Here is a 14,433-nt window from a genome sequence, read left to right on the forward strand (position 1 = left end):
TGAAACGCCAGCAAACACCTCCGTATGACAATACATTCTCACGAGCCGATATTAGACATGAAGGTTGAAAGCGAAGGCAGGTGACAACAAGTTGATTACAGGAGAGTCTTGTTCAAGGTGAGAAGTGTGTTCATAACGGGAACATTTAACCAGTTCATTTCCGTTCAGTTGTGTTCCTAATACGGACAGAGTGTGAGTCGGCATAACTTTTTAAAAACGCATCTCCTTGAGATTGACCCCCCCTACAGACAGCACCAACGATGAAATACATCTCATTCGTTAGTGCTACGTTTGTGTCGTTGAAAGTAGCGTTTTTCTGTTGTTGTTTCCGAGATACACTGTAGCGCCTAGTGGTTTCGGGTAATCACGTGACTGCGTACAAGCCAGTTTAAAGGTACCAACACACTCGCTACTTTTAACTACTTGATGTGATGAAACCAACGGGTGCAATTTGTTTCGGTGAAAGCTTCTTCTCGGGAATTGCAATTGTAATCTATAGTCACAACTGTAACCATATTGTTCAAGTTTCACTAGCGTGTGTAACGATCACTATAAAGTTCTCGACAAATGAAGCTTTCAGACAGGTCTTCGTGGAGATGCAGACAATCTTTTAGAAATCATTTCAGCTCTCTGCCACTGGGCTCAACTTATCAAAGATCACAATTAAAAGATCCGATGGTCGTGATCTTTCTGTATTTGCGTCATACTACGAAAAAGGAGGCGCAAAACATCCACCCCACCGAACTCAAATTGCACGAAAAGCAACCCCGTTGATTTAATCACATCAAGTAATTAAAAGTACCGCGTGTGTTGGTACTTTTAAACATCATTTAGATACAGTCTGTGTTCGGTATTTTTATCTGAAAATAAAAATACTTTCCAGATTCCAGATTGTTTTGCATTCAAAATCTGAACTCCCTGGCTTAAGTTGGTGCATAGTGCCCCCTTTAAAAAGTCCTGATTCTTTTCACATTTAAGATTTTTTCTTTTTGCGTAATCAGAGTTTATTAATCAAATCCACAACAATACACCGTGCAGCAGTAGCTGCGGGCAATGAAATGTTTTTTTTTTTCTGCGAGCTCGAAATCACAAAATTAAAGTGACAAAATAAGGTTATATAATAATAGATAATAGTGCAATAGAAATGGAATAAAATAAACTCAGACAGAGCTCAATATAAATGGAGCTGCGATGTGTCCAGGGTGTATGCAATACATTATGTCCAAGTAGTGCAGTATGCCGATTCTATGAAATGTATGAAAACAATGGTCTTGTTATACAGGAAGTTACTAATCCTAACTTTTTTAAAAACACGTAGCTGAAAGACGAATCTTTAAACGGCCCTTGATTTGCATACTCATTTAAAAAGGACACAATGAGAAACCGATCACTTCTTCAATTTTTTTAAAAAAGGACACAGCTACGAAGACGTGCTAGTTAAAGCCAATTTGTAAGAACTTGCAGTCGCTTGCTAATATTCGCCTTTTAAGGCCACATCCGCAACTCTTCTGACTTAGGGTATGATGTTGGTGACAAATGTAATTTTCCTCTTCACTCAAACGCACAGAGGATACTGGAATTAAGTGCAAAAAACACCACCGCCCCCTACCAGGGCAAACAAAATGGCAGAATTCCAATACTCGCTCCAGTAACAGAGCGCTTGAAGTCGGCAGACGGGGTTACTACTGTATATCTCGGAAACGGCATCAGCACAAGCGCTACTTTAAACGGCACAAACGTAGCACAAAGCAATGAGGAGGGTTTCATCGTTTGTACTGTCTGTGGGATGTGTGCGCGTGGGGGGCTAGGCAAATTCACGGAGCTTAAAAGAACCGTTTTCAGTGGTCGGGTTCATCAGTATTTCATACACTAGGTGACGAGGCTAATAAGGAGGAAAATACAAATAGCTGAGCAAGGATTGAGATTAGAAAATGGCACAACATATCCATGTGTAAATATTGATTTATTGACTGTTTCACTGGTGTCTGTGGGTATTTTATCATTGTACGATAGAATAATAATCTAGACATTTGTAGAATAATAGCACCAGAGAGCTGACAATACATAATTAGACACTTTTCTATATGAATGCAAGTGTTAAGTACAAAAATGTCCTTTTAACCGCAACAGGGCTGAAGTCTTGCTTCTGGGCTCCTCCCATTAACTCTGTGAAGCCAGTGCAGTATCCCTGTCTGTGGAGGACACTGCACCTGCCGCTCATATTAGATCCAGGCACCTACTGTAGATGTGCAAATATTGTAAAATCATCCTTCTTCCTCCTGAAATATCAGACTATCCCCTATGTTTACCCCTAACAGTAGCTACAAGTTAGTCACCATTTTCATCCTCTTTGAAATTGATTACTACAACTCTTGGCTCACCAGGGTGCCTACATTCACAGGGAACAAAATGGGTATGTGCAGAACTCAGCAGCCAGTATCAGGACCAGGGCTTGTGGAAGTGATCCAAACATTCTTTAGAAGGGTTTTTAGGGGACTGGTTCTGTCTGCTGTTTTATTGTCCTACTCTATTGCAAACCCCTTTTTTCATTTCTGTGATTCAGCCTCCTCCTTTGTTTGGGTTTTTACTACTGTAAAGTGGTTTGAGAAGCTACTTTTAAAGGTTTCATCTCAAGTTCAATGTAGGCATTTCACCCTGCACTTAAGTGAAACTGCCACCAAAAGGACCATCATCCCTCCCACTAGATGAATTTGAAAATGCCAACTACACAGAAGTGCCGCCATCACTGCTGTATTTTGTGGTAGAAAAGCCAATTAATATCTTCTTAGAGAGTAGGGCTTTGAGTATCTGTCACTCACCAGCAATGAGCTTTAGACTGGCAGTATTTCATTTGCCATTTGGAATTGAACATGTACTATTACTAGGCCTGAAAAGCTTCCAACTGCACCCGTGTATACGGCAGCTTTGTTTTTTTAATGCCTTTGGCATTTAAGAACTGCTCCAGCCCCCTTGAGTACTTCTGGCTGAACCATCACATTTAGGTGCAGGTATGAGATCTGGATGGAGAGAGGCATCACCATGTGAAATGGTTGCACTGCCTACAACCCACTCAATGGGGTAGAGCTTCACAAACATTCTCTAATGCAATTGGTCTAAAACCTCAGCTGATGTGAAGCTGGAGAAAAGGAACAATATTGAAGAGATAAGAGACACCTGGGAAGGGAGATAATTTTAGTTTTCCATTTTTTTTTTTGCAAACTACTGTATGCAGTCTAGTGGCTTGAAGTTGGCTTTGTGCCCAAAAGGCACAATTGGGCCTGTCCTTGCTCAGTCAGATAAAGGACATGTATGGGGTGAGCTGGCTGTAGGCCCAGAACATGAAAAGAACCGTTGTCTAGTCTGCAACTTAGATATGATTGGCATGTGTTGCCATGTTATCATTTGTTTAGAATGCATCATAGTAACTGGTTTGTTTTAAGGTATAAAGGACTCTCTTGTCTGGTGGGAGCAAGCCAGACTTCCATATGCATATGAAATGCTAAAGACTTGTGCTTCAGACACCTGAACTTTGTCATTTGTATGACAACACTTGTCATACAAGTATATGACCAATAGCGAGAGTCTGTCCTGCAGGAACTACAACGCAGCAGGAAAGGACACCATTAGACCCTTACAGGTTGGTGACCCAACATGAGTATGGATAATTGCACCCATTTTACTTGCTCAAGAGCCCAACTACCCCCCCTCCAGTTAAGGCATACAGGACACAGAATCACTTTCAACATCTTTATTAGGACTGACTTCCTCCAACAGAACCAGCTCTTCAGACACAGGTTGCTGGTCCCTGAAGCAGCAGGCAGGAACCTGAAAAAGTGGTTGAAGCCCCCTTAAGTGCAGGAGAAACACAGGACTGAGACACTACTAGGAGAGAAATTACAGAAAGGAAGCAGGACTTCAAAGCCTTGGGGGGGGGGGGGGGGGGGCATCCTAGGAATTTAACAAAACTAGTACCCCCCCGCTCCCAACCTACCCCTCAGTCCCTGCGGCCCTCATTCTTTCCTGGACAGGGGGTCCAGCCACAGCGCCTGTCAGCATCTGGGTTCTCCAGCACTGGGATTTCTGCAAGAGAAGATCAGATAGTGGGCTCCCAAGGTAAAGATACTATTGCAAAGCATCAGATGTGCATGGACAGAAGGAACACACGGAGAAGAGCTTAAATAGAGACTCACTGCGGCCATCAAAGCAGCCCTCCACACACTGCCGCTCAGACGGCAGGCACAGCTCTGTGGAGCACATGAAGTAGATCTGGAAGAGGGATTTTAAAATTAGGGCTTGCAGATCAAGTTGCCATAGATATTTCACATGGAACTACAGAGTCTGCAACCACAAAAAGCCTCACCTCCTCATTGATGTAGGAGTAGGAGGTGCTGTCCAGGAACTGGAAGGTCTGGATGTGGAAGCGGCGGTGGTGCTTGGGCAGAGGCAGCTTGGAGTGGATGTGCAGGGTGGAAGTGTGGCCGTAGTCCAGAGGGTTGGGGCAGCTGGAGAGAGGCACCAAGATCAGGACACTGCCTGCGACCCACTGACCAGCCCAGGGTTAGAGCTGCACAAGCAGGAGCCCCTCACCCGTCATAGAGCAGCACCCAGACAGCCTGGCGAGAGCGTGGGTAGGCAACGCAGTAGTGCACCAGCAGCACCAGGTTGGGGTCTGGAGCGTTCAGCAGTCGCACCTCCAGGTAGACTGGGTTCCCCAGCAGGAGCCGGAGGGGCCGGTGGTACTGAGGGTAGAACCTTGTGTAGCTCTCGTCTAGAAGATGGAGAAGGGATGGGTAGAGCTGTATACTGCAGCCAGACCAGAACGCTACTGCATAGTGCAGTCTAGTCGGAAATGTTCCACTCTGGAACAGTCATTTCTTACCCCCTCAAGCCATGTCGCATTGAATACTCCCCTCGTGAGGAGCCGTTCAATAATCAACCTCTCACCTGTAGCAATCCTGAGCTGAACCCCAAACACTCCGTGGGACAGGACAGCAGAAGGCAGGTAGGGGCTCTTCACCAGGTAGCCTGTGCTGGCCAGGTTCCCTTCAGCATAGCGGCACTCCACCAGCAGCCTGGAGAGCAGGAGGCAAGTCATATTCCTCCATGTGATAAGCTGGCCAGCACAAATCTCCATGATCAAAACCCTGCTCACCTGAAGGGGCTGTCCCTGGTAATGACTCCATAGTTCTGCATATTGCGTCTCGCCCGTGTCTCCACCTCAGCCAAGTAGATGGTTGTCTCTCCTACCACCTGAGCAGAGAGCAAGGTCAGTAACCATCAACTGCCTCTTGAGCAGGTCGCTTCTACTTCTAATAAAGGAGTTCTATGCCCCTATATAGAGGATTAGGAGAACTGATTTTAAAGGGATCAGTGTACTCACAAAAGCATGCGTTCCACAGCCAGTGACAGGGAATTTGAAGATGGCAAACTCTGAGGTACAGATGACAGGGGTGCAGGATGCGTTGCCAGCAATCACCAGGCTGGCAGGATCCACAGGGGGTACAGAGATGGTCCGAGGGACAGCAAAGACAAAGTGCTTGTCGGCAGTGCACTCTGGGGAGAGAAGAGCATGTCAGGATCTTCATTATTCTGGTCAGGAAGGTGCCTGGGACTAGATCAGTAAGGAGAGCCCTACCCTCCAGTGGATAGTAGCAAGAGGATGTTTTTGGGTCCACACAGCATCCCTTGGCCACACAGTGGGCTGGAGAAATCCTCCCTGGACCGCAGGCCACCCGATGGCTCCTGGGTAGTTGACATCCTGGAGAGACCAGATTGGATCCATCAACACTTGTGGAGCCAATTACCAGCTCTCCAACCTATACACTCACCCTCCCTTGGTTTGTAGGGGCGATAGGGACAGGACACCACAATCTCCCCTCTTGGGCCATCACTGGGATGGTACACCACCTTCACAGTGTAGTGCTGGTCCTGCAAAAAAATAAAGGATCAGACGGATGAAGTTGCGATGGCAATCTCTGGAAGTGGGGTTGGCAATTGGCAGATCTGAGAGTATCCAGGAACCTTCAGGAGAGCTGTTCTGTAGAACAGTAGAAGGCATGTTTACAGCCAAGATTTCAACCAACATCCTGAAGGTGAATGATCTGCAGTCTTGATTCACCCTCCACCCATCCTATTTTAAAGACTAAATACTCCCAAAAATAGTCCTCAATGGGCATGACCGAGAGTAAATTGCATCTCAGAGTGAACCCAGACTCATCCAACAGGTCATTCCATCTAGAACTCCTACTGAAATGTGTGAATGGTGAACTTCATGCGACAATACATTTACTTCTTGTCTGACAGATAGCAGGCTGGCTGCAAGATAAACAATTCCAGCCAGTCTGTTCCACACCTCATGTCATGAGTTCTTATGGTTGCTTAATCGATACCTAGATCGGCATCTACACTAGTAATTAAGAACTAGAACACCTTCGTATTTTCAAAATGAAAAGGCACGGAAGGAAGCCATGCTCGTGGTGCTCCATGCTTTCAGCAGGAAGAAAGCAATCTGGAGTCTGGCAGTACTTTATATAGGACAAGCCAAGCAGGAAAGGCTCCTGTAAGATACTGAAGTGCTTGTTGAGTCACAGCATGCAGAGACTTGTATTAAAACATCCATTTTATGCACTGTTGCTTGTGTTCAAGTTAACCAGAAGACTAAGCAAGTGTCTTGACTGGAGATCAGTGCCAGAAGCTATGCTCAAAGCATATTGGTTTAACATGCCACATGTTCGGCATTCCAGCTTTCTAATGGCACCACCAAAATGCAGTTTTTATTCATCTTCTCAAAATGAAGAACCAGGACAAAGTGCTCGGAGAAGTAGAGTGCACACAGCATGAAATAACCATTAGAAGAGAGGTCAACATACTTGTGGCTGGGTGTGAAGCTATGCGAGAAATAGGATCATGGCACCAACATTTTTTCAGCACATGCTGGCATTCCCCCATTTCTTAATAACATGAGCTTAAAGAGCGGTGACACCTGAAGCTCAGGCCTGTCACTGTTAAGAGCACAAAGTCATTAACACTTCAGCTATGGGAGTGTCAAAAGGGATCGTTATTGGTCAGAAAAACGATTGGACCACTGAGGTGAAGAATGCAGATGTTACCTGCCCAGTTTTAATAGGTTTAAGTAACTCAAGCAGTCATTCTACAGTTATTAGCAAACTCTGTATTGATAGGAGCCTCAAATTTATAATAAGGGAACTTGACAAAATTCCATACATGTGTACCAAAAGAGATTAGGAAGATCCGTGCAGCAAAGGGTTCATCTTGCAATTGATTTGCCCTTCCTGGGGATTACACAGAGGTTTGTGCTTAACAGCTATAGAAGCTCAGCTACTTCACTAGTATGACTAAAACTAGCCTTACCATTTAGTCATCTAAGAAGATGAGTGCATATTTAGCTTAACAGTCACTTTCTAGTTGCCCTCTAATTTAGTCTGACTCTTGGGGACTTAACAAGCCAGATTAGCACTGATCTGAACCAACTTCTTGTAGACCACAGGCTTACAATCCTACCAATACTCATTTGTTTAGACAAGGTCTTACTTTCAGGCATGTTGTAGAATTGGAAATGGAAGGCATGTCTAATACTCAAGAAACAAAGCCCAAGCTCAGCCTCACCACAAGCCGAACATGGCAGCCAGTGTACAGGATGGTCAGGGTGTTCAGGTGCCGCCCTGCAGTCACAGAGTATCCACAGGATGGAGTGTCCAGCACAGACACCAGGCTGCCAGAAGAACCTGCACAGGGTACACAGGAGTCCAATTTTCCTTTGGCAGGATTTTATATATTGCAGGTGCAAAAAGCAAAATCAGCAATAGATTACCGCACACTGGATAGAGGCAGCCATATCATTTCAAGGTGCATCTCCAAATAGCTATCAGGACAGGGTAATGCTATAATCCACAATGTCAAGGCACAGTTGGAGAACCCTGGAACTGCTCAAAACACCACATCAAGCTCCCTGTTCCATTAGTGGCTAGGTAAAAGCCTCCTGCATTACCAGAGACCAGCAGTAAAAGCCCTTCCCCAGTCACTCACTCTGAACCTTGATCTCCTCCAGGGGGCCAGCAGGCAGGGTCACAGTCATGCACACCTCACTGCAGGAGATGGTCAGGCCTCTGGGAGGCGAGGGTGGAGGGACAACTGGAACATGGCAGGACACCGTGCCAGTCACCCATTTCCTCTGCTGTTTGTCATAGTATCTCACGGTCAGGGAGTAGTGTTGCCGCTGGTTCTTCCTCTGTGGTGGGGAACAGGGTTGCAGGTTAAAAGCACTGATGTAGAGCTGTTTGGACTGACTAAGGCACTACTGCTCACACAAGTTCCCAGCCAGTCCAAGCCCAAAGCCTGCCCTTACCCAGGTCCTGATGTAACACCCTTTGTAGGAAGCCACCAGCACCAGCCAGCTCCTGCTGGTCCACACCTTGTGCCCACAGTGCTTTGGGAGAATGGTGACCAAGAGAGGAGCCATTTTGCCTGGAAGAAGGCAAAGGTGAGGTGTTAGAGGCTTACAGGCAAGTGCTTTCACAGCAGCTCTGTACAGCACCAGAAATCAAGAAAGCACAGATCTTCCCTTTGCAAGGGACATCTACTGCATCATGCCCCCCAATTCTGGTCCTCCACACTTGCCTGCTCTTCTCTCAATCTAACTGATCAAAAGGTACTGATCTGGAATGCACACAGGTTTTCCCATGGTTACATTTCAAAGATCATAAACTGGAGAATTGTCACAAAGGTACACTCCTCATGTCCTCACAAAAAAAAGTCATAGAAACATAAGCATTTGTATTGGTCTAACCTAGAAGAGCTCATCTCCCTGGTACGTGGTCTGGTTTCAAGCACCTCATGCACAGATGTACCCATTTAGTGAGGGTACAGCTCAAACCATCATGAAGTTGAGGTTATTCTCCACTTGTATTTCACACCCTCCCCCATCTCCTGTGGGAAATCTTACATTCATAATTACAGCTATGGAGCAAGTAACCCACTGCATGACATACAACCCATAGAGCAAAAAGCACATTTGGAGGCACTGTAGACCTCATAGAATTAGGAGGGATAGTCACAGAAGTATTTAGTCCTCAGCTGGCGATGTTCAAAGACTAGCAGAATGTTCTGGAGGCGTATTTACCTACTGAGGCCCTCAGCTTATAACTTTCCCATTACACTGTATGGGACAAGATTTCCCTACCCATTCCCATGAAAGTGGGCGATGTTCAAAGATGAGCAAAATATTCTGGAGGTGTATCTACCCACTGAGGTACAGGGACAATTGTTTGGAGAGGCTGTCCTGCTACTTTTGGGGATACCACCGCAGCACAATCCTTTGTTTTACAGCTCAGATGGCGCATGAACAGGTTTTGAGCTCAAAAACAGAGGATGGAGAACCTGTCCACGTATAGGGCTAGTGCAGGTACAGGCAGGGTAGAACCTCACCCTTCAGCAGGTAGACTCGGCTGAACCTCCTCACAGAGAACTTGAGCATCATGCTGCTCTTGCCACAGGACAGCAGGGGGCGGCTGTGGGATTGCTGCTGCTCGGGGTCACCCTGAGACTCTGGGAGGAAAGAGAGGACAGCAAGAAGCGTTACTGGGTACAAGACCTTCAAGTTGGTAGCTGCATCAGCAGAGGAACAAGTAAAGGTTTATTCTATGCTGAAGAGAAGAAAAACAGTTCCAGCTGTGGAACCATCTTCAGGTGAAGGCTCTTTTCAGCCTTGAATAAACAGTTACTTGTTCCTGTGAAGAGCTACAAGAACACACTTCACTCTGAAGGAATTTCTGCTGTTACCCACTTAAAGAAAAGTGGGAGCAGCCATATGCAAAGCACTCATGGAGATATTCCACTGGTTATGACCATTCCTATGCATTCCGGACTTCCTTTTAGAGGAAATACAGCAGAGCTACTTTACTACCATGCACTTGTATTCAGTCCACAGACTTGCAGAAACTCCCTACCAGGGTCAGATGAAGGAGGATCTGCTTCAGAAGGACCAGTTGTCACTGCTGCCACATCTCTCTGCACATCAGCACTCGAGTCCTTATCCAGCTCTTCCCCCTCAGCATCAGAGCCCATTTCTATCAAGTCCTGCTCTGCCCTATGTGGCACCCCTCTCATCTCTCCAGCAAAATAGCCATCATTTTCATCTGGTGGGGTCTCCTGGAATACAGGACTACCCACATTTGGCTCAAAACTATCATAACCTTCCTCTTCACCAAAAACAGCATCTGGATCCTTGAGCCAGGCTTGGGCCACTACAACACAGAGCCATGCTAACAATCCAGGCAATAGGAAATCCATCACACCCAATTCTCTCCCCTTTTCACTCAAAAACACTTCTAGAGAAAGAATAACTACCTCTCCTGCTGCTGGGGCTTATATACAGGCACTGACACGCGCGCTGTCCTGTGGGCCAATCAGGAGCAGGTAAGGAAATCCAGAACATTCTCACAAGCTGAAGTTTCGGACGCGGTGTTGAGAGTGAAATTACGTGACATAGCTTGACTTCCCGAATACGCTGCGTGATCAACTTGTTCTTGTATCATCAGTCTAAACTGAGACAATAAAAATATAACCTTGACAAGGATAAAAAAAAGTTACAGCAAAGCGGATCCGTTAATCTCTTTAATTCAATTTGAAAACAATATGTATTAAAGCGTGATGAAATACCGTTGATCAGATTTCACAGTGACGCGTTTTAATTTCACAATGAGTTTCACGTCATGATTGCTGTAATGGAGATCGCGGTACATTTCAATGTGTTCGACGATCTCGCTGTGTTGATGACCTGCAACGCAAGCACATACAGTACACCCATATTACAATACATCCTCACGGGCTGATATTAGGCATAAAGATGGAAAGCGACCGTAGATGACAAGTTCATTTCAAGTGAGTGTCTTGTTTAAAGTGAAAAGTGTGTTCTTAGCGGTAACATTTAACCAGTTAATTTTCGTAGTTGTATTCCTAATACGGACTCAGCGTGAGTAGGCATAACGTTTTAAAAACGCAGTTTTTGGTGCAGATGAAGTTAATCGATATTGCACAGGGGAAGAAGCTAATAAGCAGGAAAATAGAGAAAGTAGAGTAAGAGTAATTGAGATAAGAATGGCACAATATGGTTTCCAAATATACATATATTAAATGTTTTTAAGGACAAGACACTGATAAAAATATTTGATTTATTGATTTATTGGTGTCTATAGATATTTTTATTATATAATAGAGAAATAATGTAGATATTTGTAGATTAACACCACCAGAGAGTGGACAACGTGTTATTAGACACTTTTCTGTATGAGAGCAGGTGTTAAGTACAAAATGTCCTTCATTTAAGTGCAACAGGACATCATGCTTCTGGGCTCCTCCCATTAACTATGTAAAGCCACTGCAGTGAACCTGTTTGTGGAGGATACTGCAGCTGGGTGTCATATTCAATCCAGGCTCCTACATTTGCAAAGTATTGCAAAAACCAATATTCTTCCACCTTAGTAATATTATGTCCGATGTTGACCCTAACTGCACCTAAATTGTTGGTCACAATTTTCATCTTCTCCAAAATTGATTACTGCAATACCCTGCTCAAAAGGGTGTCTATGTCCACAGTGGACAAATCTGGGTATATCCAGAAATCAGCAGCCAGAATCCTGCCCAGGTGTTCAGCATGTGATCAATCAAAACATTCTTTAGAGGGGTTCTGTGCCTACCTTTTATTGTCCTGCTGCATTCCAAGCCTCTTTTTACATTTCTGTAATTCTGCTACCTCCTCTTTGGATGCTGCTACTGTGAAGTGGCTTGAGCAGCCACTTAACAGGTTCAATATAATGTTCTTTATAATTCAATTCAATTCAATTCAACTTTATTGTCATTAAACTTACACAGGTGCATAGTATAATGAAAAGTGTTTCTCATTTAGTCACTCAGGTGCAGTATATAAATAGGACAGACGATAAGACAATAGACAGTTACACAATAGCAATAACAGTAACATGTAATAACATAACATAAATAACATGTAATCAAGTAATCAAAACTGTGCAAAATTCCGCAAACAGAGAAAATATAACAGGACAAAAACAGTGCAAGGTAATTCTTGGAACAGTGCAAAAAATAGAATGGTTAAAAGTAGTATGGTTAATTAATAAAAATAAATATTATTATGCCTGTTACAGTTTTACTGGGCTATTGAGGGGACAGTGCAATTTCAGCTTACATGTGTGTGTGGTGGTGTAGGAGTACAGTCGTTGTGGGTACAGGAGGATGTTAGGAGAGATCATAATAAGGTGGAAGGGAGTGGGGGCGTCACCAACTTGACAGCTCTGGGGAAGAAGCTATTTTGGAGTCTAGTTGTGTGCGACTGGAGTGACCGGAACCTTCTGCCAGATGGTAGGGGAATAAACAAGTTATGACTGGGGTGAGTGGGGTCAGACATAATTTTGGTGGCTTTTTTCTGTACTCTTCTGGAAATAGACAACTTGTCTATTTCCAGATGAGTATAGTTAGTACTACAACTGTCCATTACCAGGTGTCTTACAACCACTCCCAGTGGATGATTTGAAAATGGAAATGTTAAGTACACAAAGAACTGCTACCACAAAACAATAGTGTCAGTAGTAGCGAAGACTGCTGTAAAAGCTAATTAACATCTATTTAGAACTAGAATTGAGTATCTTTCCCTCACCAGATGGACAAGATCCTCAACTAGGCTATAAAGATTTATCTGGAATTGGATACATGCAGTTTAAGCCAATTCAGCTGCCAACTGCACTCATTTATACAGCAGCACTTTTAGATGGAAGACCTTAAGTGCAAGAAGACCCTCACCTTTAGGGGCGGAAATGAGGTCTGGATGGAGAGATGCAGCTCCAATTTTACATGGTTCCTCACTGTACTCACAAAGGCATGGGTCCCACAGCCAGTGACTGGGAGTTTGAAGATGGCAAATTCTGGGGTACAGATGACAGGGGTGCAGGATGTGTTGCCAATAATCGCCAGGCTGGCAGGATCCACGGGGGGTACAGAGATGGTCCGAGCAACAGCAAAGACAAAGTGCTTGTCAGCAGTGCACTCTGGGGAAGGAGGGGAACGTCAGGATCTTCATTATTCTGGTCAGGAAGGTGCCTGGGACTGGCTCAGTAAGCAGAGGCCTACCCTCCAGTGGATAGTAGCAAGAGGATGTTTCTGGGTCCACACAGCATCCCTTGGCCAGGCAATGGCCTGGAGAAAACCTCTCTGGACCACAGGGCACCCAATGGCTCCTGGGTAGTTTACATCCTGGGGAGACCAGACTGGATCCATCAACACAGCTATGTACAGTAGCCAATTACCAACTCTCAAACCTATTCACTCACCCTCCCTTGGTTTGTAGGGACGATAAGGGAAGGACACCACAGTCTCCCCTCTTGGGCCATCATTGGGGATGTACACCATCTTCACAGTGTAGTGCTGGTCCTGCAATAAGGAGGATAATTGAAGTCATTAAAGACTAAATGAATGTAATCTATATGCAAGCTAAGAACTTGCAAATTGTAACCAAGCAGCAGGAAGTGTCTGGACAGAAGTTATATACAGCATTAGAGTGGAAATAAAAAAAAACTCACAAAATTATGCCATCTTCCTGCATACTTTTTAGCACTTGGTGTTGAGTAATTTTGCTGAAGGGAAAATCTCAAGATTGTGGTTTTGCATCAGAACATTTGAACTGAACAACTGCATTTACATGTACCTATCCTTAGCCATGGTCCAAGTACAAGTGCACGCTAGTTCACTAGATTAGGAGAGCTGGAGCTCCTCAACACAAGCTGGACATGGCAGCCACTGAGTATCCACATCCCACCCTCAGGCTGCAGTGTGGACAGGTTACAATACAGAAGGCCAACAGAACAGTTCCTATAAATAAAATCCTTTAAAAAGACATCAGCTGAAGTACAAATCAAGACACGTTGCCCATTACAGGAGTATGGCAAGCAACCGAGTTGAGTTTGTTTTTCTACAAGTTATCTTTGCAGCTCCCTGGAAGAGTGCTCACTCTGCCAGTCACTCACCCTGAATCTTGATCTCCTCCAGGGGGCCAGCAGGCAGGGTCACAGTCATGCACGCCTCACTGCAGGAGATGGTCAGGCCTCTGGGAGGTGGGGGTGGAGGGACAACTGGAACATGGCAGGACACAGTGCCAGTCACCCATTTCCTCTGCTGTTTGTCATAGTATCTCACTGTCAGGGCATAGTGTTGCCGCTGGTTCTTCCTCTGCAGTGGGAAAGAGCATCACAGGTTAAATTCCTACACTAACCACCCTCACCCAGGTATATTTGAGCACCCAACTGGTACCTTACCCAGGTCCTGATGTAACACCCTTTGTAAAAACCCACCAGCACCAGCCAGCTCCTGGTGGTCCACACCTTGTGCCCACATCTCTTTGGGAGGTTG

At 45.0% G+C, this 14,433-nt stretch overlaps 1 protein-coding gene across 2 annotated transcripts; it reads right to left on the reverse strand.

Annotated features, from left to right (window-relative positions):
• Window positions 1-1,944: 1,944 nt before the first annotated feature.
• On the reverse strand, window positions 1,945-10,359 carry LOC148659771 (zona pellucida sperm-binding protein 4-like). 2 transcript variants are annotated; one of them, XM_088633935.1, is made up of 15 exons: window positions 9,966-10,359; window positions 9,445-9,564; window positions 8,366-8,484; window positions 8,047-8,248; window positions 7,627-7,745; window positions 5,829-5,928; window positions 5,636-5,758; window positions 5,381-5,553; window positions 5,153-5,250; window positions 4,945-5,072; window positions 4,588-4,768; window positions 4,361-4,502; window positions 4,191-4,266; window positions 3,992-4,080; window positions 1,945-2,239 (listed from the first exon to the last, which is right to left on the reverse strand). In XM_088633935.1, exons 1-14 carry the CDS (start codon window positions 10,306-10,308, stop codon window positions 3,995-3,997), a joined length of 2,010 nt encoding a protein of 669 aa, XP_088490061.1. In that variant the 5' UTR covers window positions 10,309-10,359; the 3' UTR covers window positions 1,945-2,239; window positions 3,992-3,994. The 2 variants fall into 2 exon arrangements, with proteins under 2 accessions (XP_088490061.1, XP_088490060.1); XM_088633934.1 differs by lacking the exon at window positions 1,945-2,239 and adding an exon at window positions 3,734-3,825.
• Between the last annotated feature and the right edge of the window lie 4,074 nt (window positions 10,360-14,433).

Source organism: Lepisosteus platostomus, chromosome 6 (assembly GCF_059453375.1).
Source record: "Lepisosteus platostomus isolate fLepPlt1 chromosome 6, fLepPlt1.hap1, whole genome shotgun sequence".
Taxonomy (NCBI): Eukaryota; Metazoa; Chordata; class Actinopteri; order Semionotiformes; family Lepisosteidae; genus Lepisosteus; species Lepisosteus platostomus.